A 23572-nucleotide genomic window follows, 5' to 3' on the forward strand; every position below is an offset into this window, starting at 1 on the left:
ACAAACGTCCCTCATTTCCCTCCCTGTCCACCATTAGGAGGATGTTGGACTGCGGTAGAAGGGTAATTTCAGCCAGTAGTCCACTGGGTTCACGTTCAGATAAGCCTGGGGTTGAGACTACTACAACTACTACTACTACTATAGAAAAGACTGTCTGTACTGAAGGGGTTAATGAGCAAAAGCTATATTCACCCCGGACTCAGAAGCTGAATAAAAGCAGCTAATGTTTCTCTGAAACTTCCCTTGTTCTAACCACCCATCAATCACAGGAGCGGCTGGCAACCTGTAGGAGAGTGTGTGAGGGTGGGATGGCGGCAGGTGGACAGGGTGAAACAATAGGCCAGGCACTGGTGAAGGCCGCCGCTACAGGTGATCTCCCGCTGGTCTCCACCCTGCTCGCTGAAGATGCACCTGTTGAGGGCATCAACGGCAGACTCAGGACGCCCCTACAGGCAGCAGTGGAGGAGGGGCACTGGGAAGTGGCAGTAGTGCTGATTGAAGCAAGGGCAAACCTGCAGTCTATCCTTCCATGCATTACAGGTAACACTGTTAAAGTTTTCATTTCTTTCCAGATAATTATTTCACCAGTTCAGGCAAGATGTACATTATTTCAATCTAAACTTGTGATCATTCATTTCAATAAACATCTACAATGTTTTTGCCCAGTGAGCTGATTATTTCTGGCGATGGATTGTCCATGGTTCTCCTTGTCACTCGATGCTACCAGGCAACATTGTGCAGAGAGATTAGTTGAATCCAGCCTTGACTATTCTACTCAGGAGGCAGGAGTGATAGTCTAAATAGGTCATCAGAACTGCTACTAGGCCACTCCAAACCTGTCTGGACTGATCTGAAAAGCTCGTGAAAGAGTGCTTTTTTAAGTCACACTGTATGGACAAGTTTGAGAGGAGCGAGAGAGTGCTGTTGATTGGAGACATGAATGGCAAAGTTGGGAATGTACGAGTGGATGGAGTGGTTGGTCAGTGGGGTGTGCCAGCTGAAGTAGATGGGAATGGTAGTGCTTTGGTGGACATCTGTGCTGGTAAGGGGTTGGCAATAGCCAACACCTACTTTCGTCATAAGATGATCCACCAGTATACATGGAGAGTAATGAGGAGGATGGATGGTGAACTTGTTGAATGAAAGGCAATGATAGACTACGTGTGTGTGGATGAGCGAATGAGAGGACAAGTGTTGGATGCAAGGGTGTGGAGAGGGTGGGGGAATGGAGTCTCGGACCATCACTTAGTGATGGCCAAGGTAGAGCTGCAAAGAAAGTGGTTGAGGAGACGAAGGGGAAGACAGGAGGAAGCAGCTCCTGTGAGAAGAGTGGAGAAATTGCAAGATAGTGAGAAAATGACAGAGTATAAGAGCATAGTGGAAGAAAGATTGGGAAGGTATGAGCTAGAGCAGATGGAAGGGGTGGAAGACGTATGTAAGATATTCACGGAAGAGATAAGGGCAGCGTGTGAGGCGGTTTGTGGAGTGAGGAGGAGATGCAAGGGTGTGTAAGGGACAGCATGGTGGAATGATGAGGTGAAACGAGCTGTGGAACAAAAGAAGAAGGCATATGGTGAATGGTTGGCGAGTAGAGGTAGGGGAGAAGATGAGAGAGAGAAGAGAGAAGTATATGTGAGCAGGAGAAGGGAGGTTAAGAGACTGGTGAAGGAGAGTACGAAGAAAGTGGATGAAGAGTTTGGGAGGAATCTGAGTGTGAAATGGAGGGAGAGTAAGAAATTGTTTTGGAAGGAGGTAAAGAAAGTAAGGCAGTGTGAAAGGGGAAATAGTAGGGGAGTGAAAGATAGGAATAATAGATTGTTGGTGGAGAAGAGAGAGAAATTGAGGAGATGGAAGGAGAACTTTGAGGATTTGTTGAATGTAGAGAGTGAGAGCAGTGTGAGTATAAGTGGTTGGGGAATGGCTGGGAGAAGAAGAGATGAGAGGAGGGAGGAAGAGATCAGTAGGTCGGAAGTAGTGGAATCGATGAAGAAGATTAAGCTGGGAAAGGCCCCAGGAATTGATGGAGTGTGTGGTGAAATGCTTAGGTATGGGGGTGAGATTGTTGTGGAGTGGATATGGAAGTTGTGTAGATTGGCTTGGGAAGAGGGAAGGGTTCCAGAGGACTGGAAATCAGGTTTAATTGTTCCTCTGTACAAAGGAAAAGGGGAGAGAGAAGTATGTGGTAACCATAGGGGTATTTGCCTTCTTAGTGTGACTGGTAAAATATATGGTAGAATACTCATTGATAGGGTTAGGCATATGACAGAGGAGCTAGCTGGAGAAGAACAAGGGGGATTTAGGAAGGGAAAAGGGTGTGTAGATCAGATATTTGTTCAAAGATGTTTAGTGGAGAAGTATCTAGAGAAGGGAAGGAAAGTGTATGCTGCCTTCATGGACTTGGAGAAAGCTTATGACAGAATAGATAGGCAAGGTATGTGGAAGGTATTAAGAATATATGGAGTGGAGGGGAAATTGTTGAGTGCTGTGAAGAGTATGTATGAGGGAGCTAGGGCTACGGTGCGAGTGGATGGTGAGCTGAGTGAGTTCTTTGATCTCAATGTGGGACTGAAACAGGGGTGTGTGATGTCTCCATGGCTGTTTAATATATATATGGATGGGGTTGTAAAGGAGGTGCAAGGTAGGGCAGTGGATGTGGGGGTGGCCCTAATGAATGAGGGTGAGATTTGGAAGCTTCCGGTGTTGCTGTTTGCTGATGATACAGTATTGTTGAGTGAAGATGAATGGGAGTTGCAAGGTTTGGTGAATGAATTTGGGACAGTGTGTAGGAGGAGGAAGCTGAAAGTTAATGTAAACAAAAGCAAAGTTATGGTGTTTGAGAGGAATGAAGTCACAGAGTGTGCAGTGAGGTTGGATGGTGAGGATATGGAGAATGTGAGTGCATTCAAGTACTTGGGTAGTGTGATGAGTAAGGATGGAACTTTGGGGGATGAAGTACGTGAAAGGGTACAGCAGGGAAGAAAGGTTGTTGGTACACTGAAAGCAGTGATGAGAAATAGGGAGGTGAGTATGGAAGTTAAGAAGTCACTGCATGATGGTATTGTGATCCCTACCCTGACGTATGGAAGCGAGGCGTGGACCTTGCAAGAGGGGAACAAGTCAAGAGTGAGAGCAGTGGAAGTGAGTTACTTGAGAGGAGCATGTGGAGTGACGTGGAGGGACAGGTTAACAAATGAAGAAGTGAAGGAACGTTGTGGGGTAGATGTGGATGTGGTTGAAAAGATTAGGAGAAATACACTGAGGTGGTTTGGACATGTGGAGAGAATGGAGAATGAAAGACTGACTAAGAGGGTGTATGTAGGTGAGGTGGAGGGAGGGAGAGGGAGGGGTAGACCGAGGATGAGGTGGAGGGATGGAGTTGAGAGGTATATGAGGGAGGGGGGGGTGAGTTGGGGGGAGGGGAGTCAAATGGTGGGTGACAGAGTGACTTGGAGGCGTTTTGTCTGCGGCCACCCTTTGCGGGATTAGGGCGTCGGGCTATAGATAGATAGACTGTGGTATAAAACTGCTCCCGGCATAGGAGAACAATTGTAAGTGAAAGGAAAACCTCAGTATCACGTTGATTTAAAATTAGAGGAAAAATGAAACTGTGACGATGGTGGAAAATCTTGTAGAAAGGATTCAGCTGAACGAAAAGGTTGCTACATGTAACGTAACAGCTGTTATGTAGTGTGGTATGTTTAATAGATGGTGTAATTGGTACAAGAATAACGTAAGTTACCTTAAGGGATGTGTTATTGTGGGGGGAAAAAAATGCGGTAACTGGAAATGCTGTACCTTGACAAGAATATTGAGTATTGGGTGGAAGCTAATCATCGCTGAGCACCAAATTCAGGATGCTATTCAGATACGATCAAGGCTGGGCAAAACTGTTCCCATGGTATTTTAATCGATCTTTGATTATCTTAACTTCTCTGTACTGTAAACACAGTTTACTGCGGAACTGTCAGCAATTCTGATGGCTATCCGACTTATCCTTACCCAGGGGACCATTAATTGCTGTATTTTTAGCGGCTCCAGGGCAACCTTGCCTGCCCTTTAGTATTTTAGTCTGTCCTTGAGCACTTTAACTATCCCCACTCCTTGATTGGGTAAGTATTACAACTGCTCCTCCTCCTGGGACGTCATAGCATGAGAGTTTCGTTTTGCCGGGTGCCAGCCTATGTTGGACTGCAGGGAAATGTATGTGTAGATGAGGCAGCACAGGCAGCTTCGGCCCTTGATGCCTCTATCAGACCTACTTTCTTGAGGGATTACTTCCCTTTGATTAAGGCTGCTGTACGGGCTTTCTGGCAGTGGTCATGGCATACACATCCCGTTCCAAGGAAACTATTGGAGGTAGCAGTGGTAATTAGTCTAATCCATGGGCCTATACAGCCATGCCCCATCACTGGGAAGTTGGTGTGACCCGCCTATAGATCAGTCATACACGCTTGATGCATTGCTATCTCCAAACCATATCCTTATTGTGAAAACTGTCTGGGTGTCACCTCTTGCTTGAGTGTCCCAGTCTAGGGATGCTCGCTGACAATATCTCTCCAGTAGAAGTGTCTTGTCTTCTCTCCTCAGTCCTTGGAGAGGCGTGTATGATGGAAGGAGCCATTTTCTCGATTATTGGAGCAGGCTTCCTCAGTCAGCTTCAGTTGTTTTATGGATAGTTTTAACTTTCACAGTCCAGTGCATAGTTTTGTGGTGTGTCGTAATATTTATATACCTACAGTATAATTATTTTATTGTAAGGATTTTAAAAATGATTTTATTATGAGAATTGATGTATATTGTTAGGTATATATTTATTTATTTTATTATTTTATTCTTTGTTGCCTGTACTCCTGTCTTTTTGTTGTGATGCTGTCATAACGTCTTATTGTAGTCAGTGATCACACACACACACTTCAGGATAGCATATGACAGTAAACAGCAATGACAGCTACAAAAAGAGCCTAAACTATAAAAAGGGAAATTATCAAGACCTAAAGAAGTATTTCTTAGAAGTTGATTGTGAAAATGAGCTTAGAGGACAAAATTTAAATGCTGTATATAAAATATTCTGTGAATTTTATGGAACAGGAGTCCAGAAGTACATCCCACAGCACAAAGAAGCAGATAAGAAAATACAGAAATGGCTCAATACAGAATGTAAAAAATCAAAAGAAAGAAGAGATTTGTTGTGGAATAGATACAGAAGACATAATAGTGAAAGGGCGTATAATAATTACAAACAGGCAAGAAACGATTATACAAGAATAAGGAGGGAAGCCCAAAAACAGTTTGAGGAGGATATAATAAATAAAAGTAGTGATCAACCAAAGCTGTTTTACAACTATATCAGAAGCAAAACCAAAGTAAAAGATATAATACAATCAATTACGGACGAGGGAATCACTTATACACAGGAGAAGGTTATTTGTGAAGCACTAAATAAGAATTTCCAATTAGTTTTTACAGAAGAACAAAATTTTGAGAGGGAATATGTGGAACATGCATGTCCACACATACTACCAGATATACAAATAGCAGAAAAAGTAATACAGGAGGAGTTAAGTAGATTAGACAGAGGAAAAGCAAGTGGTCTTGATGAAATTTCATGTTGGGTACTACGAGAATGTGCAAAGGAGTTAAGTAAACGATTATTTTTAATTTTCAAGAAATCCTTGAGTCAAGGTAAACTACCTGATATTTGGAAAAAAGCAAATATTGTCCCCTTATTCAAGAAAGGAAATAGACAAAATCCACTCAACTACCGACCAGTATCACTGACAAGTGTTGTAAGCAAGGTATTAGAAAAGCTTATAAGAAAAGCTTGGGTAAATCACCTAGAAGAACACAGTATGATAACAGAAAGACAGTTTGGTTTCAGAAAAGGAAAATCATGTGTTACTAATCTGTTGAGCTACTATGACAGACTAAGAAACACAATAAAGGAAAGGGAAGGATGGGTCGACAGTATCTGTTTAGATTTCAAGAAAGCTTTTGACACAGTACCACACCAAAGACTTTTATGGAAACTATACCATCAAGGAGGAATTCGAGGCAAACTGTTTTGTTGGATGCAAGACTTTCTCATAAAAAGAGAAATGAGAACAGTACTAAGAGGAAACTACTCATCATGGAAAGAAGTGACTAGTGGAGTACCACAGGGTTCAGTGCTGGCACCAATCATCTTTTTAGTGTATATAAATGACATAAACAGTAACACTGGAAATGAGAGCTATCTGAATATGTTTGCAGATGACGCAAAAATACAAAGGAGAATTACTAACACAGACTCTTGTAAAGAGCTACAAGAAGAATTAAATAAACTTCATGAATGGAGTAGTACATGGCAAATGGAATTCAATGTGGACAAGTGTCATGTAATCAATTTGGTAAAAGTGGAAAAAGACCTGATTGGGATTATAAGTTAGGAAATAAAACCCTATACACATCAGAAAGAGAGAAAGACCTAGGTGTGATCATCAATAACAGACTATCTCCGGCTGACCACATCAGCGAGAAGGTACGGAACATGTATACACTACTTGCAAATATGTGAATAGCATTCACATACAGTGCTCGTCAGAAGTATGGGGCGCCCTGCGTCCCTCCTGAGAAACAAACCTTTCAACATTGAAAAAACATATAAATAATGCATTTTATTTACCTTTAGTGCTTCGTAGGGTAGCCTTTATGTTTCTTCACCGACCTGAGACATCTTGGAAATGAAAGGACGAGGCTCCTGAGGTGCTGGAGGGGTATTTTGTCCCAGGAGTCACGAATGGCGGCTTCCAGCTTAGGCAGAGAGCTCACGTCCTTCCCTTGGAGACTCTTCTTTACGAGGTACCAGAGGTTTTCAATCGGGTTGAGGTCTGGGCTATTTCCTGGCCAGTCTGTCATGAATGATACCTCGCAGTCACGAAGTCAATTGGTGACCGATTTGGCCTTGTGAGCAGGTGCACTGTCCTGCTGAAACACTCGTGCACCTGTTAGCTCGAAGGAGTCTGGTAAATGATCACACAGAAGCTCCAGGTAAACATCCTGATTCACTCTGAGGTTCTTGGGAAGTACAACAAGCTTCCCCAAACCCTTCCCTGAGAAACAACCCCATACCATGAGTGAATCAGGATGTTTAACTGTGCTTTCTACATACCGTGGGTCAAGTGGGTCACTACCTTTGCATGCTCCTCTGTTACAGGTAACACTAAATGTTGCCTCATCAGACCACAACACTGACAACCGTTGCTCCTCACCCCAATTTAGATATTTATTAGCAAAGGCAAGCCTACGAATTCTCTGGCTGCTAGAGAGAAGAGGCTTTTTCACAGGCCTGTGACTTGTGTAACCAAGCTCATGCACCCTACGAGACACTGTTCTCACTGACACCTCACCAAACACTTCTGGGTTGCTCTCCTTAATTTTCCTTGCACTCACACAAGGATTAAACTCCACTGCACGTTTTAAAACATTAACAGACCTTGGGGAAGTTTTCCTAGGCCTACCAGACCTCGGTTTCTTTGTGGGAACTTCGCCACTGTTTTCCTCCCAAAACCGCGCACACCAACGACGCACTGTCGATCGTGCCACACCAACTAATTCACTAATTTCCTTTGTGTGGTGGCCTGCCTCCTTTAGAGCAATGATCTGGGATATGATTTCACTCGATAGTTCACGGGTAGGTGCCATAACAAAGTTTTGAAGGCCAAAACACTGCGGGACACTCGGTAAAAAATGGCGCAATTTGAGAGGGACACTCGGCGGAGTTCCTCTCTCTCAGGCAGCCCGTGGGCGACTGAGGCGGGAACCAACCAGCGCGTCAGAAGGCCTCAGGCTACCGTGACGTCATGCTCGGAGCTCAAACTTATGGCTCAATTCTTACCCCCAAAAATGGGTGATTCTTTTTGGGCCATAAGTATTGCGCGCCCGGCGGACAACGCTGAATACTTCTGACGAGCACTGTACATAAATGAAGACATGCTAAGAAGGATAATAACATCATTCATTAGACCAACCCTGGAATATGCATCAGTAGTTTGGAGTCCTCATCTCAAAAAGCACATAGACAAGATTGAAAAAGTTCAAAGGGCCACTACAAGATGGATACCAAGCTTGAGGGACCTAAGCTACGAAGAAAGACTAAATAAACTGAATCTACTAACACTACAGGAGCGAAGGAAAAGAGGTGACATGATAATGCTATGTAAGTGCATATCAGGAAAGGAGAAAATAGACATAAATGATTACTTAACACATGGAGAAGCATCAGCAAGAGGAGACTGGAAAAAACTGCATAAGAAGAGAGATGATAAAGACGTAAGGAAATTCCGTTTCCCAAACAGAGCAATTGACCAATGGAATGCACTACCAAATGAAATAGTGTGTGCCAAAACAGTTCACAAATTTAAGGATATGTACGATAAATATGGTTTAAGACACGGGACAGTACGAGCTTGACTCATTCCTGTAAAGATACAATTAGGTAAGAACAATTAGGTAAGAACACACAGAGTCGGCTTCGCAAGCCTGTCGTCTTGTAGTGCACAGTTCAGTGGACACTAGTCTAATGTAAGTCATATATAGAAAGTAGGGTTAATACAGCATGATATGATTAAATGAAGCATGTAACTTTTCTTGGGGACACTCCTAAACTCATAATTGTCTCCGAACAGATCCTGAATTCCCTTTCTCTTGCTGGCTTGCCTTAAATGTATGCGTGAAATATTTGCTGCATTAATAATGGTACTGATGAGGTACTGAAGGAAGAGGTTAGAGTAGTTAAGTAAGGAGAATGTCTTGTCACAGGAGGTTGGACACCTCACAATAACCCAATATGAAATATGGATGACAGCCACTCCTGCTCACTGTACCTACTAATACATACTGGTGTAACATCTACATGTATATTAACAAAATTATCATTGACTGTTAATTGGACTTTTTTTTTTTTTCTTAACTGGCCTAGCCTACTACTTCTCCCGAACACAACGAAGTGTCTTTCAGGAAACCAATGGACATTCTACTTGTCTACTTATTATCACTTACTGTAGTTTTGATAAGTTATTCATCAAGAAAAGAGCCAATAAATGAGCTCTACAGTAGTTCTGTCTTTCATGTACCAATCAGAAGATTCAGCTGCTTTAAATATAGTGCAGTTAAACTTTATTACATGATATGGTATTAGCTGCGATGCTGCAGAAATGCAAATTTCATATATTACTGATTAACAGTTTTAGCTAGCAAAATACTTCTTTCCAAGGATTTTTCGTGTACATTATGAGCAAAATTCGAAGTGCTTGCAGTGTTGCAACACTAAACTACGGGCTGTTTCGAGGAGCTGATTGTGATGATAACACAGTGTGGTTGGGTAATTTGAAACCTGAAGTGTATGCTGTGACTATAGGATTCAGAAGTATAGGATTCAGATTGCTTCACCTCCCTGGTATATTTGCTGGACACTCATTGAAACTGGTCTAGAGGAGCCAATATCACTGAGTTACTACTGAGGAACCGATTTGAAATTAGCCCCTCGGCAGCCCTCCTGGAGCCTACAGGACAGTTACAGGTGCCCTTATATGATCCCCATAGGTATTGCTCATTTTAAGTTGTTTAAAATATCTTTTAGGCCTTGTTTTTGGCCTTTTAATGTATCATACGTCAGCCAGCCTGATGTGTGTTCGCCAGGTGGACCTGGGCACCAACACAGCAGCCTGTCATATTGTAGGGCTAGAGATTTCTCTTCAGAATCTCGTGTTTAGAGCTTCCACAAAATTACGAGAAAAAAGCCAAGTAAATGAGTAAAAAAGAACTATGACTATGGTAATGGCTTAGCAACCCGTAGCAATTACTGCAGCTGATAAAACGGACGCCCCTTACCTTGACATGCTCAGTGGTCAAGAAGAGCTCTGGGTAGTTTGACATGTGATAAAAATTGCTGTCCCTCTCACGCTGTGCTGTCCCTCTACTTAATTACATGTATATAATGTGTATTTTGATGTAGTTTAATCGTGCCTTTAGGAGTTCAGCAAATAACAGCAAACGCTCCTCTAGTTTGTTATACCATTTGTTTCCTAATGGGAAAGCACGCAAGAAGGCTGTTATAACTGACAGTGTTAATAAGGGTGCCGTTGTTCTAATTACTAATGATGAACAAGAACCCCATCACTGCCGTAAACAGTTACTAATTGTGAAGAAGGACTCCTTCAGTGCCAAGTACAATTACTAATGATGAACAAATACTTCACTGTCATGTTGGGTTGCTAATGATGAACAAGAACCCTGTAAAATTACTAATAATGAACAAACACCTCATCACTGCCATGTACAATTACTAATGATGAACAACCACCCCTTCACTGCCATGTGCATCGATCATTTCCAGTCAAAACGATGGGTCCTGATGGGGTCCTTACTGTTTTCCTCAAGAACTGTACATCTGTGCTTACACCCTGCTTAGGTAAACTCTTTTGCCTTTGTCTATCAACTTGTACCTTTCCTTCTTGCTGGAAGTTTACTCTCATTCAGCCAGTCCAAAAGAAAGGTGACCATTCCCAACCCTCTAACTATCGCCCAGTTACTTTATCATCCTGTGTCTCAAATGTTTTTGAGTCTCTTCTTGAAAGAAAATTTAACCCGCCACGTCCCGGAGACGTGAATTCACGTCCTCACATGATGTGCACTCATATCCCGGAGACGTAAATTAACGCGGAAACATTGCAAGGTCCCTAATTTGCACAATTTTCAATTTTCGCGAGTGATTTTGCTAGTGATTTTTGGCACGTATACACGGGACACTTTCCTCTATTCCTCTACAAGATGCCAAGCAGGAACAGTGCCTTACACCGCATAACCTTTCCCCCCCCCCCTGCACACCATTGTCTCGGCAATTCACCTGTTACCAGTGACCTGGCCAATAAAGACATTCAGGGCCAGAGTGATTCCCTAATCGATGACAATGTGGAGGACAAAGTTTACATAGCATTAGAGGAAGAAACAGTCAGAAATGATGATCAGGTAATGTGGGAAAAAAAGGTCATGAATGGTGATGAGTTAGTGAGTGAAACAATGCTTATAATGCCTATATTACTGTTTGAAAACCAATATACTCTTGTACTACATATAAATTCGTCCTCACATGATGTACACTCATATCCCGGAGACGTAAATTAACGCAACAACATTGCAAGGTCCCTAATTTGCACAATTTTCAATTTTCGCGAGTGATTTTTTGGCACGTATACACGGGACACCTTCCTCTATTCCTCTACAAGATGCCAAGGAGGGACAATGCCTTACACCGCATAACCTCTCCCCCCCCCTGCACGCCATTGTCTCGGCAATTCACCTGTTACCAGTGACCTGGCCAATAAAGACATTCAGGGCCAGAGTGATTCCCCAATTGATGACAATGTGGAGGACAAAGTTTACATAGCATTAGAGGAAGAAACAGTCAGAAATGATGATCAGGTAATGTGGGAAAAAAAGGTCATGAATGGTGATGAGTTAGTGAGTGAAACAATGCTTATAATGCCTATATTACTGTTTGAAAACCAATATACTCTTGTACTATATATAAATTCATACCAAGTAAATAAATAAATACTGTTTATGAGTGGATAAAATAGTTACCCTCCCATAGAACTCGTTTTCTTTGGTGCCAGCCTGTTAGAAAACCCAGTCAGGTAAGGAGGTACTCATACCTGAATCGAGTATTTTAAACCTCAGGTGAGCGATTCTCTATGAATTTTCGATGTTTCTCACCAAAAGCGGATGTTTGAGCCAAAAAAAAAAAAAGGTCCTAAATGTCGGGACTTGGACTTACCACTGCCCAGAAAACGTCGGGATGGGGCGTGTTAATTTCCAAACTACCCTTTTACAGTTTCTATCCTGTCTTTGCCTTCATCTATAGCTTCCATTCTGGTTGCTCTATAGCTACTATTGTAGACGGCCACCATTCTTCTCCTAGTTTTATCAACAGTAGTGTTCCTCAGGGCTCTGTCCTATCACCAATTCTCTTCCATTTATTCATCAATGACCTTCTAAGCTGTACATCTAACACTATCCACTCATAGGCTGATGATCCCACCCTTCACCTTTCCATTTGGTTCCTGCAGCGTCCATCTCAGCAGTTACTTCAACAAACAAGGGATGAGGCTATGGGACACCTAATGTCTGACTTGCCTCCTATCTCTGACTGAGGTAAAAATAACCTTGTTTTTAAATGCATCAAAGACTCAGTTCTTACACTTATCAACCCGACAAAATCTTCCAGAGCAGTACCCACTAATGTTAAATAATATCAAGCCCTATTTTGCATCATCCTTAAACATACTTCACCACACTGCATGCACAGTACACACTACACTTCCTATTCAAAATTTACCAAAATGGCGTCGTCTTATCAAGCCTCGGAGTCCCCAGGGGGGGGGGACCATAAATGCCCCCACCATCTGCCCGTCTCCCGGTGACGACTCAGGGTGCCTGGAACCACGGTCTGACTCTCTTCTTCTTCATTTCTGCAACATTCGCGGCCTTTCCTCTAACTTTCGCTCTGTTGAGCACCACCTCTCCTCCTCTAAACCTCACCTTCTTTTTCTAACGGAGACTCAGCTGTCTGAGACAACTGACAGCAAACCCTTTTCTGTATCCTCCTACTTTCTCTATACTCATTTCAAAGCCAAAGGTGGCTGTTGTGTATATATACGCAACGACTTATCTTGCTCTCGTGTTCCTGAACTTGATTCTTCTGAATTCTCCACACTCTGGCTTAGGCTTTCCTGTCATTCTCTGACTAAATATATCTGTGCTGTTTACTTATCCCCTAATTCTACTGACTATCAAAAATTCTTCGACTATCTTACTTCTACGATGGAACACATTCTATCCATTTCTCCTTTCTCTGAAATCTCCATTCTTGGAGATTTCAATGTTCACCACCACCTTTGGCTCTCCTCTCCTTTCACAGATCCACCTGGTGAACAAGCCTACATCTTTTCTATCCTTAATGACCTAGAGCAGCTTGTACAGCACCCTACCCGTATCCCTGACCGCCTTGGTGAGAGCTCCAACATACTTGACCTCTTCCTCACAACTAATCCTTCTGCTTACTCTGTTAATCTTTTCTCTCCGTTGGGCTCCTCCGATCACAACCTTATTACCTTAACCTGTCCTATCACTCCGGTACGGCCTGTGGACCCTCCAGTGAAACGTCGTCTGTGGCATTTTGGAGCCGCGGACTGGGAGGCCCTCAGGCAGTACTTCTTTGATTTTCCCTGGAATGATTATTGCTTCCGTGGCCGGGAGCCATCTGAGTGTGCCTTGCGCATTACGGAGGTTATTCTCTCGGGCATGGAAGCATACATTCCTTTCTCATATCCTTTGACTAATGCAAGAAAGCCTTGGTTTAATCACGCTTGTTCTAATGCTGTCCGCAACAAGGAGAGGGCCTACAAAAGGTACCGGAGCCAACCCACCCCTGAATCACATCATCTTTACGTTTCTGCCCGGAATCGTGCTAAGACTGTTCTTCGCTCTACTAAAAATAATTTCATCCATACTAAATGCTCTCAACTCTCCGACTCGAATTCTTCCCGCTCCTTCTGGCATCTTGCCAAAAATCTTTCTAACAACTTTACCTCATCATCCTTCCCTCCTCTTTTCTACTCTGATGGTTCTGTAGCTATTTCTTCTACTGATAAAGCAGATCTCTTCACACAGACTTTCTCCTCCAATTCTACCTTAGACGATTCCGGTGCTGTTCCCCCCTCTGACTTCCTCATGGCTGACATTAAAATTTCTTCAGTTGATGTATTTTCTGCCATCACTGGCCTCAGTACTAACAAGGCATATGGGCCGGATGGGGTCCCTCCTGTTGTTCTCAAGAACTGTGCTTCTGTGCTTACACCCTGCTTAGGCAAACTCTTTCGCCTTTGTCTGTCAACTTGTACCTTTCCTTCTTGCTGGAAGTTTGCTCTCATTCAGCCAGTCCCAAAGAAGGGTGACCACTCCCAACCCTCCAACTATCGTCCAATTGCTTTAACGTCCTGTATTTCAAAAGTTTTTGAGTCAATTCTTAATAGAAAAATTTTAAGGCATCTTTCCTATCACAACCTTCTTTCCGATCGTCAGTATGGGTTCCGTCAGGGACGCTCCACTGGCGATCTTCTCACCTACCTTTCAGACTCCTGGTCATCCTCCTTTCGGGACTTTGGCGAAAGCTTTGCCATTGCACTTGACATCTCTAAGGCTTTCGATCGAGTCTGGCATAAATCTTTAATTTCCAAACTGCCCTCCTACGGTTTCTATCCTTCTATCTGTGCCTTCATCGCAAGCTTCCTTTCTGGTCGTTCTATAGCCGCTGTTGTAGACGGCCATCGTTCTTCTCCTAGATCTATCAACAGTGGTGTCCCTCAGGGCTCTGTCCTATCACCAACTCTCTTCCTTTTATTCATCAATGATCTTCTAAGCTGTACATCTAACCCTATCCACTCATACGCTGACGACTCCACCCTTCACCTTTCCATTCGGTTCCCGCAACGCCCATCTCAACAGTTACTTCAACAAGCAAGGGATGAGGCTATGGCACACCTAATGTCTGATTTGGCTCGTATCTCTGACTGGGGTAAAAATAATATGGTTGTCTTTAATGCATCTAAGACTCAGTTCTTACACCTATCAACCCGACAAAATCTTCCACAGGTATACCCACTAATGTTTAATAATATTCAGCTTAACCCTGCATCATCCTTGAACATGCTTGGGGTTTCATTTACTCGGGACTTATCTTGGAAAGATCATATTACATCTCTTGTAAAATCTGCTTCCAAGAGATTGGGTGTGCTAAGCCGACTCCGCTCTTTCTTTACCCCTGCACAATTGTTGACTCTATACAGGGGTTTTATCCGCCCCTGTGTGGAGTACAACTCTCATGTGTGGGGAGGCTCCCCACATACAGCTCTTCTCAATAGGGTGGAGTCAAAGGCTTTTCGTCTCATTAACTCTCCTCCTCTTACTGACTCCCTTCAACCTCTGTCTCTTCGCCGCACTGTTGCATCTTTATCTCTTTTCTATCGCTACTTTAATGATCACTGCTCCTCTGAACTGTCTGCTTGCATTCCTCCACCTCTACGACGGGCGCGTAGCACCCGTCTGGCAGCAAACTCTCATCCTTTTTCTGTCCAACTCTCTAATGCAAGAGTTAACCGTTACTCCCAGTCTTTCATTTATGCAACAGGTCAGCTCTGGAACTGTCTCCCTCTGTCTGTATTTCCTGCTGCCTATGATCTCCAGTCTTTCAAACGCAGTGTGTCCAGGCATCTCAAAATGATTGGATCTTGAATTTGGCTCTATATTGTATTTTGTTTTTCTCTTGGAGGGAACTGTTACTGCGGGCTCATGGCCTTTGGTTCCTTCTTCCTCGCATAAAAAAAAAAAAAAAAAAAAAAAAAAAATACTTGGAGTTTCATTCTCATATTACTTATGTTGAAAAGATCATATTACATCTTCTGTAAAATCTGCTTCTAAGAGATTTGGTGTGCTAATCTGACTCCGTACCTTTTTTACCGATGCACAGTTGTTGACTATACACAGGTTTTATTCACCCCTGTGCAGAGAACAACTCTCATGTTTGGCAAGGCTCCCCACATACAGCTCTTGTCAATAAGGTGGAGTCAGAGGCTTTTCGTCTCATTAACTCTACTCCTCTCACCGGCTCCCTTCAACCTATGTCTCTTCTCTGCACTGCTGCATCTTTATCTCATTTCTGTCGCTACTTCAATGGTCATTGCTCCTTTGAACTGTATGATTGCATCCCTCCACCTCTAAGACAGGTGAATAGCAACCGTCTAGCAACAAACTCTCATCCCTTTTCTGTCCAACTCTCTAATGCAAGAGTTAACCGTTACTCCCAGTCTTTCATTTAGGCAACAGGTCAACTCTGAAACTGTCTCCCTTTGTCTGTATTTCCTGCTTCCTATGATCTCCAGTCTTTCAAACGCAGTGTGTCCAGGCATCTCGAAATGATCGGATCTTGAATTTGGCTCTCTCTTGTATATTGTTTTTATCTTGGAAGGAACAGTTTGCGGGCTTGTTGCCTTTGGTTCCTTCTTCCTCACATTAAAAAAAAAAAAAAAAAACTCATCCCTTTTCTGTCCAACTCTCTTAATTCAAGAGTTAACCGTTACTCTCAGTCCTTCATTTATGCAGCAGGTCAACTCTAGAACTGTCTCCCTCGGTCTGTTTTTCCTGCTTCCTATGATCTCCAGTCTTTCAAACACAGTGTGTCCAGGCATCTTGAAATGAACGGATCTTGAATATGGCTCTCGTTTGTATTGTTTTTGTTTTTTCTTGGAACAGTTTGGAGGCTCCTGGCCTTTGGTTCCTTCTTCCTCCCAAAAAAAAAAAAAAACTACCATTAGCATCATGCTGGTCGCCACCACCAGAACCTCAAGGAGAATCTGTCCTATACTTGACCTGTCATATAGGTTCTATAGTACATTCCTTGGCCCCTTTTTGTGGTAGATTAAGGAAGCTCCCTAACACCTTTTCCTTAGTGATTTATGTTTATTACACTTCAGTGTTTTATTCTGTGTAACATAAATCCTTCCAGTATTGTAATACTCAGCATACACGTAGGTAACATGCAAAAGAACTATAACCAGCATTATCCAAAAGTAAATCGCTAAACAGGAGGTGTTAAAGAGCTTCCATAATGAACGAGAATACAGGCCCTCACACAACACCTCAATACCTACCAACCTGTGACGGTGACATAAGGTCTGTCTCAGTTAACTCTGCATTTTTATGTTTCTTTTTAGTAAATCTTTCTTTCAGTAGACATACTCTTATCTCAGCTCTTCCTTTTCAAAATATTAATACCCTCTTTCCCTTCGACATTTTATTATTGAATCATTCTGGTGTCATAATGGCTGAATATTTCAAAATTGTAAAATTCGGAAATATGGAATAATATATGAGGTATAAGAAAGTTACATACCACAAAATACATTCACTTTTATATAAATCAGATCATTTTTATCTTTTGTGCTACTATATATAGCCTATCTTTAAGCATGTGTGAATAAGTAAAAATGGCAATAAATAATTAAATGAAAATAAAGTCAGTTATAAATCTTCCCTACGTGTCAGCCAGGCCACTCATCAGTTTCTTTAACAACCAGTAATTAGTGTTGTATCCAGGATTTTGTTCTGGTCTGCCCTGGGCCGTGGTTGTCATTATTGTTGAGATCCAGCTGCTGGGAAGTATTATATCTGTACCTACCTTATGAGGCGACGGAAAAGTCACTTCCTATATGCATTAGATATTTGATTTTAACCCCTCCGTGCCAGCATGGTTTTGAGCCAACGCGCTCTCCCTACAGGCATTTTCCTGAAAGTAGGCTGTTTTCAAACCTTCATATCTGGAAAAATGTGGCAGTTAGGGATACAAATTAAAAACCATATTACTCATCAACTCTTTGTCTTCCAAATGAAACCATCCACAGGTCTGCAGGTTGTCCCGTTAATGAGTAGGAGAAGAGAGAGAGAGAGTTTCTTGAGGTGAAGGTGGGCTGTGTCTGTGTGGTAGCTCTCGGTTCCGACTTCAGCTGTGGAAGCCAAGTGCCTGGCTAGGATTGGCATCACTGACTGGGCTGTCAGGGTGGTGCGATTGTAACACTGGCTGGCCTTGCGAAACACTCATTTTCTTACTCATTTCCTCAGCTTTCCATACTCCCTCAGCTTTCCATACTCCCTCAGCTTTCCATACTCCCTCAGCTTTCCATACTCCCTCAGCTTTCCATACTCGCTGCCACAGGTATGAATCATCACCTTGTACATGTGGCACATCACTGGTTTTCTGTCCAAAACAGAGTTAAACCATGCCCTGTGGGTGTGTGGAACTGATGCATATACAATAAAATTTAAAAATATAAATATTTACATATTTTCCAATGATTGTTTATGAACTGTACACTTTATATTCACTTTGAGAGAAGACTAGCAATATTGCATTTTCCATAATAACTTTTTTGCAGGTTGCAAGCAATATTGTTGACTGTGAGGTAAACACTTAGACTTATATTTATGCTTTTCTGCACATTTCTAGCATGGTGATAATACTTACCTTAGTATTTATGCTCCACAGCAGGGGTTCCCAACCTGGTATTCACGAGCATCACTGTGCTCACTGATGGTCTGGCAGTGCTCTTTCACAGCGGTTAAAATCGTGCTCGCGAGCACCAGCTCTTTGTAGGCCTAACTGCCGTATTCATAATCCCCTGTAAGACTATCAACATCATCATCTGTTTCTTTTATATATATATATATATATATATATATGAGCCTCTGTGGTACAGTGGTAGAGTGTGCGTTTCATACATGGGTGAGCCAGGGTTCACGCCCCGCCAGGGTAATAAACTTTGGGAGTGTTCACCCGGCCACGTACTGCATTGGCGGACACAAGGGGTGCTGTGGTTGAACCAGTGTCGTTTACTATAAAGTATGCTTGCACCCAGTCGGCTTGCACGGGCCGATTACACTTGGTTCACAGACTACACACACATCCAAAGCCACTCCAACATTACAATTACACTTACAAGCACTTCTCACCCTATATGCAATCTCTACCAGACAGCCTAAGCCACTTGGTAGAGATACATTGGCTGTATCATCCCGACTTCGGTCGGCATAGGACGGTCCTGCAGTGGATACTCAAACGGCTGATGATGATGATGATATATATATATATATATATATATATATATACAGTGCGCGTCAGAAGTATTCAGCGATGTCCGCCGGGCGCGCAATACTTATGGCCCAAAAAGAATCACCCCATTTTTGGGGGTAAGAATTGAGCCACAAGTTTGAGCTCCGAGCATGACGTCACGGTAGCCTGAGGCCTTCTGACGCGCTGGTTGGTTCCCGCCTCAGTTGCCCACGGGCTGCCTGAGAGAGAGGAACTCCGCCGAGTGTCCCTCTCAAATTGCGCCATTTTTTACCGAGTGTCCCGCAGTGTTTTGGCCTTCAAAACTTTGTTATGGCACCTATCCGTGAACTATCGAGTGAAATCATATCCCAGATCATTGCTCTAAAGGAGGCAGGCCACCAGACAAAGGAAATTAGTGAATTGGTTGGTGTGGGACGATCGACAGTGCGTCGTTGGTGTGCGCGGTTTCGGGAGGAAAACAGTGGTGAAGTTCCCACAAAGAAACCGAGGTCTGGTAGGCCTAGGAAAACTTCCCCAAGGTCTGTTAATGTTTTAAAACGTGCAGTGGAGTTTAATCCTTGTGTGAGTGCAAGGAAAATTAAGGAGAGCAACCCAGAAGTGTTTGGTGAGGTGTCAGTGAGAACAGTGTCTCGTAGGGTGCATGAGCTTGGTTACACAAGTCACAGGGCTGTGAAAAAGCCTCTTCTCTCTAGCAGCCAGAGAATTCGTAGGCTTGCCTTTGCTAATAAATATCTAAATTGGGGTGAGGAGCAATGGTTGTCAGTGTTGTGGTCTGATGAGGCAACGTTTAGTGTTACCTGTAACAGAGGAGCATGCAAAGGTAGTGACCCACTTGACCCACGGTATGTAGAAAGCACAGTTAAACATCCTGATTCACTCATGGTATGGGGTTGTTTTTCAGGGAAGGGTTTGGGGAAGCTTGTTGTACTTCCCAAGAACCTCAGAGTGAATCAGGATGTTTACCTGGAGCTTCTGTGTGATCATTTACCAGACTCCTTCGAGCTAACAGGTGCACGAGTGTTTCAGCAGGATGGTGCACCTGCTCACAAGGCCAAATCGGTCACCAATTGGCTTCGTGACTGCGAGGTATCATTCATGACAGACTGGCCAGGAAATAGCCCAGACCTCAACCCGATTGAAAACCTCTGGTACCTCGTAAAGAAGAGTCTCCAAGGGAAGGACGTGAGCTCTCTGCCTAAGCTGGAAGCCGCCATTCGTGACTCCTGGGACAAAATACCCCTCCAGCACCTCAGGAGCCTCGCCCTTTCACTTCCAAGACGTCTCAGGTCCGTGAAGAAACGTAAAGGCTACCCTACGAAGCACTAAAGGTAAATAAAATGCATTATTTATATGTTTTTTCAATGTTGAAAGGTTTGTTTCTCAGGAGGGACGCAGGGCGCCCCATACTTCTGACGAGCACTGTACAGTATGTATATATATATATATATATATATATATATATATATATATACATACAGTATGTATATATATATATATATATATATATATATATATATATATTGCCAGACGCCTCAATCCCGTTTGGGGTGGCCACAAACAAATCGCCTCCAAGTCGCCCTGTCCCCTGCCATTACACTGCCCTGCTCCCAACTCACACCCCCCTCTCTCATATACCTCTCCACCCCATCCCTCCATCTCATCCTCGGCCTCCCCCTCCCTCTTCCCCCCTCCACCTCACTCACATACACTCTCTTCGTCAGTCTTTCACCCTCCATTCTCTCCACATGGCCAAACCACCTCAGTGTGTTCCTCATAACGCTTCCTATCACATCCACATCCACACCACAACGCTCCTTTATATCCTCATTCGTCAGCCTGTCTCTCCACGTGACTCCACATGCTCCTCTTAAATAACTCATTTCCACTGCTCTCACTCTTGACTTGTGTCCTTCCAACAGTGTCCAAGCTTCACTTCCGTACGTTAGAGTTGGTATCACAATACTGTCATGTAGTAACTTTTTCACTTCCACGCTCACTTCCCTGTTTCTTATCACTGCTTTCAAAGAACCAGCAACCTTTCTTCCCTGCTGTACCCTTTCACCCTCCAAACCTCCATCCTTACTCATCACACTACCCAAGTACTTAAACCTACTCACATTTTCCAATTCCTCACCATCCAACCTCGCTGTACATTCACTAACTTCACCTCTCTCACAGACCATCACTTTACTCTTCCCTACATTCACCTTTAGATTCCGTTTCTTACACACCTTCCCAAACTCATCCACCAAGCCTTGCAGCTCCCCTTCGTCTTCACTCAACAACACAGTATCATCTGCAGACAACAGTACAGGGAGTTTCCAAACACTATCCTCTCTCACCAGGGCCACTCCAACATCCACTATCCTACCTTGTATCTCTTTTATTACCCCATCCATGTACAGATTGAGCAACCATGGAGACATGACACATCCCTGTTTCAAACCAACTCTCAAAGAGAAAAATTCACTTAGTTCACCATCCACATGCACTGCAGCCTTAGTACCATCATACATACTCTTCACAGCATTCAACAACTTCCCATCTACTCCATATATTCTTAACACTTTCCACAATCCTTGTCTATCCACCCTGTCATATGCTTTCTCCAAATCCATGAAAGCCGCTTACAACTTCTTTCCCTTCTCTAGAAACTTTTCCACTAAAGATCTAAGAATGAATATCTGATCTACACAACCTCTTCCCTTCCTAAAGCCTCCCTGTTCTTCTCCAACTAATTTCTCTGTTCTTTCTCTAACTCTGTCTATAAGTATCCTACCATACACTTTTCCTATTATACTAAGAAGACAAATGCCCCTATGATTACCACACACTTCTTTTTCCCCATTTCCTTTGTACAAGGGAATAATTATACCTGACTTCCAATCCTCCGGGACTCTACCTTCCTCCCAGGCCAATCTGCACATCTTCCACATCCATTCTACTACTATCTCTCCCCCATGCTTCAGCATTTCACCACACACTCCATCAATTCCTGGGGCTTTCCCCGATTTAACTTTCTTCATTGCTTCCACAACTTCTATCCTACTGATTTCTTCCTGTCTTCTCAACTCTCTCCTTCTCCCAGCCATTCCCCAGCCACTTATACTCGCATTACTTCCATCCTCTTCGTTCAACAATTCCTTAAAGTGTTCTCTCCATCTGCTCACTTTTTCTCCCTTCTCCACTAGTAATCTACCATTTTTATCTTTCACTCCCCTGCTAACTTCACTTCCACCCTGTCTTACTCTTTTCACTTCTCTCCAGAACATTTTCTTACACTCCCTCCACTTTACACTCAGATTCCTTCCAAATTCCTCATCCACTCTCTTCTTACTCTCTCTTACTAATCTTTTCACCTCTCTCTTTCTTTCCACATATAACTCTCTCTTCCGCCTCTCAAATTCTTCCACGCCCCTATTTCTCATCCATTCATTGTATGCTTTCTTCTTTTGTGCCACAACCTGTTTCACCTCTTCAGTCCACCACGCTGTTCCTTGCACCCCCCTCAGTCTTCTCTTCCTTCTACATACCACATCACATGCTGCACATATTTCTTCTGTAAATATCTTACACACACCTTCCACGTTTCCCATCTGCTCCAATTCATATTTGCCCAATCGTTCCTCCACTTCTTTCTTATACTCTGCCTTTTTCTCATCCTCTTGTAACCTTTCCACCCTCCTTGCAACTACTCCTTCCTCTCGTCTTTCCCTTCTTCTATTCCTCCATCTTACTTGCATTCTAATTCTGGCCACCACCAAGTAGTGGTCAGAAAGTCCACTCCCCCAACCTCTATACACTCTTGCATCCTTTACACATCTTCGCATCCTTTCATCCACACACACATAATCAATCATTGCCTTCCTTTCATTCAGTTCACCACCCACCCTTCTCATCACTCGCCATGTATACCTGTGGATCATTTTATGCCTGAAGAAGGTATTGGCTATCACCAACCCCCTCCCAGCACAAATGTCCACTAACGCACGCCCATTCTCATCTGTCTCAGCAGGCACACCCCACTCACCAACTATTCCATCCACCTTCACATTCCCAACTTTACCATTCATATCACCAATCAAAAACACTCTCTCATTCCTTCCAAACTTTTCCATGCACACTTCCACATTTGTCCAGAACTCTTCTCTCACTCTTCTAGCACGATCTTGTGTTGGCGCATACACACACACAATCGCCCACATTTGTATTCCAACTTTCAACTTTACCCACACAATCCTTGACCCAACTGATCCATACTGTCTTATGCTCCTCTTCCATCTTTTACTCACAACTATACATACTCCTTCCTTTGCCCTCTCATTCTCACCTACTCCTGCACATATACCCCATCCATACTCCCATTCTCTCACACTTTCTCCTCTCCATTTTGTTTGTTATTCCACATACATCCACTTTCGCACCCTCAAGCACCTGGACAATCTCTCTCTCTTTCACCTCATCATTTGCTCCTCTTACATTCCATGTACTCATTACCAAGTCCTTTGTCCGGTCCTGCGTCGTCATCGTTTGGTCAGTCCTTGTCCGAGGCTTCTTGTTTGTTTTTTTAGTTAGTTGTTTTCCGGGGAGGGGCACTAAACCTCCGCCAACCCTTTTAGTCGCCTTTTACGACAAGCAGGGATACTGGGGGAGTATTCTTGAAAACCCCCCTACCCCCAGGGGGGTATATATATATATATATATATATATATAAGTAATCCCCGTACTACCCGGACGCCCACTTTCTGGACATCCCCACTTGCCAGATATTTTGGTCCTGGGATCCAATATTCCCAAAATGGGCCAAAAATCACAAAAAAATAAAGAAAAAAATCCAACTTTTTTCCGCCCATA

The 23572-nt window shown here is 43.2% G+C and overlaps 1 protein-coding gene across 1 annotated transcript in view; it reads left to right on the forward strand.

The window, feature by feature from the left end:
- The first annotated feature begins 283 nt into the window (after positions 1 to 283).
- LOC145396404 (uncharacterized) overlaps positions 284 to 23572 on the forward strand; it is a 231929-nt gene continuing 208640 nt past the window's right edge. Inside the window, exon 1 of the mRNA XM_080269794.1 lies at positions 284 to 540. Within this exon, the coding sequence (XP_080125920.1) occupies positions 309 to 540 (232 nt within the window). The 5' untranslated portion in view covers positions 284 to 308. The remainder of the gene's footprint in view (positions 541 to 23572) is intronic.

Source organism: Coenobita brevimanus, chromosome 37, assembly GCF_032717465.1.
Source record: "Coenobita brevimanus isolate Jiangsu-jjx chromosome 37, ASM3271746v2, whole genome shotgun sequence".
In the NCBI taxonomy this organism is placed as follows: Eukaryota; Metazoa; Arthropoda; class Malacostraca; order Decapoda; family Coenobitidae; genus Coenobita; species Coenobita brevimanus.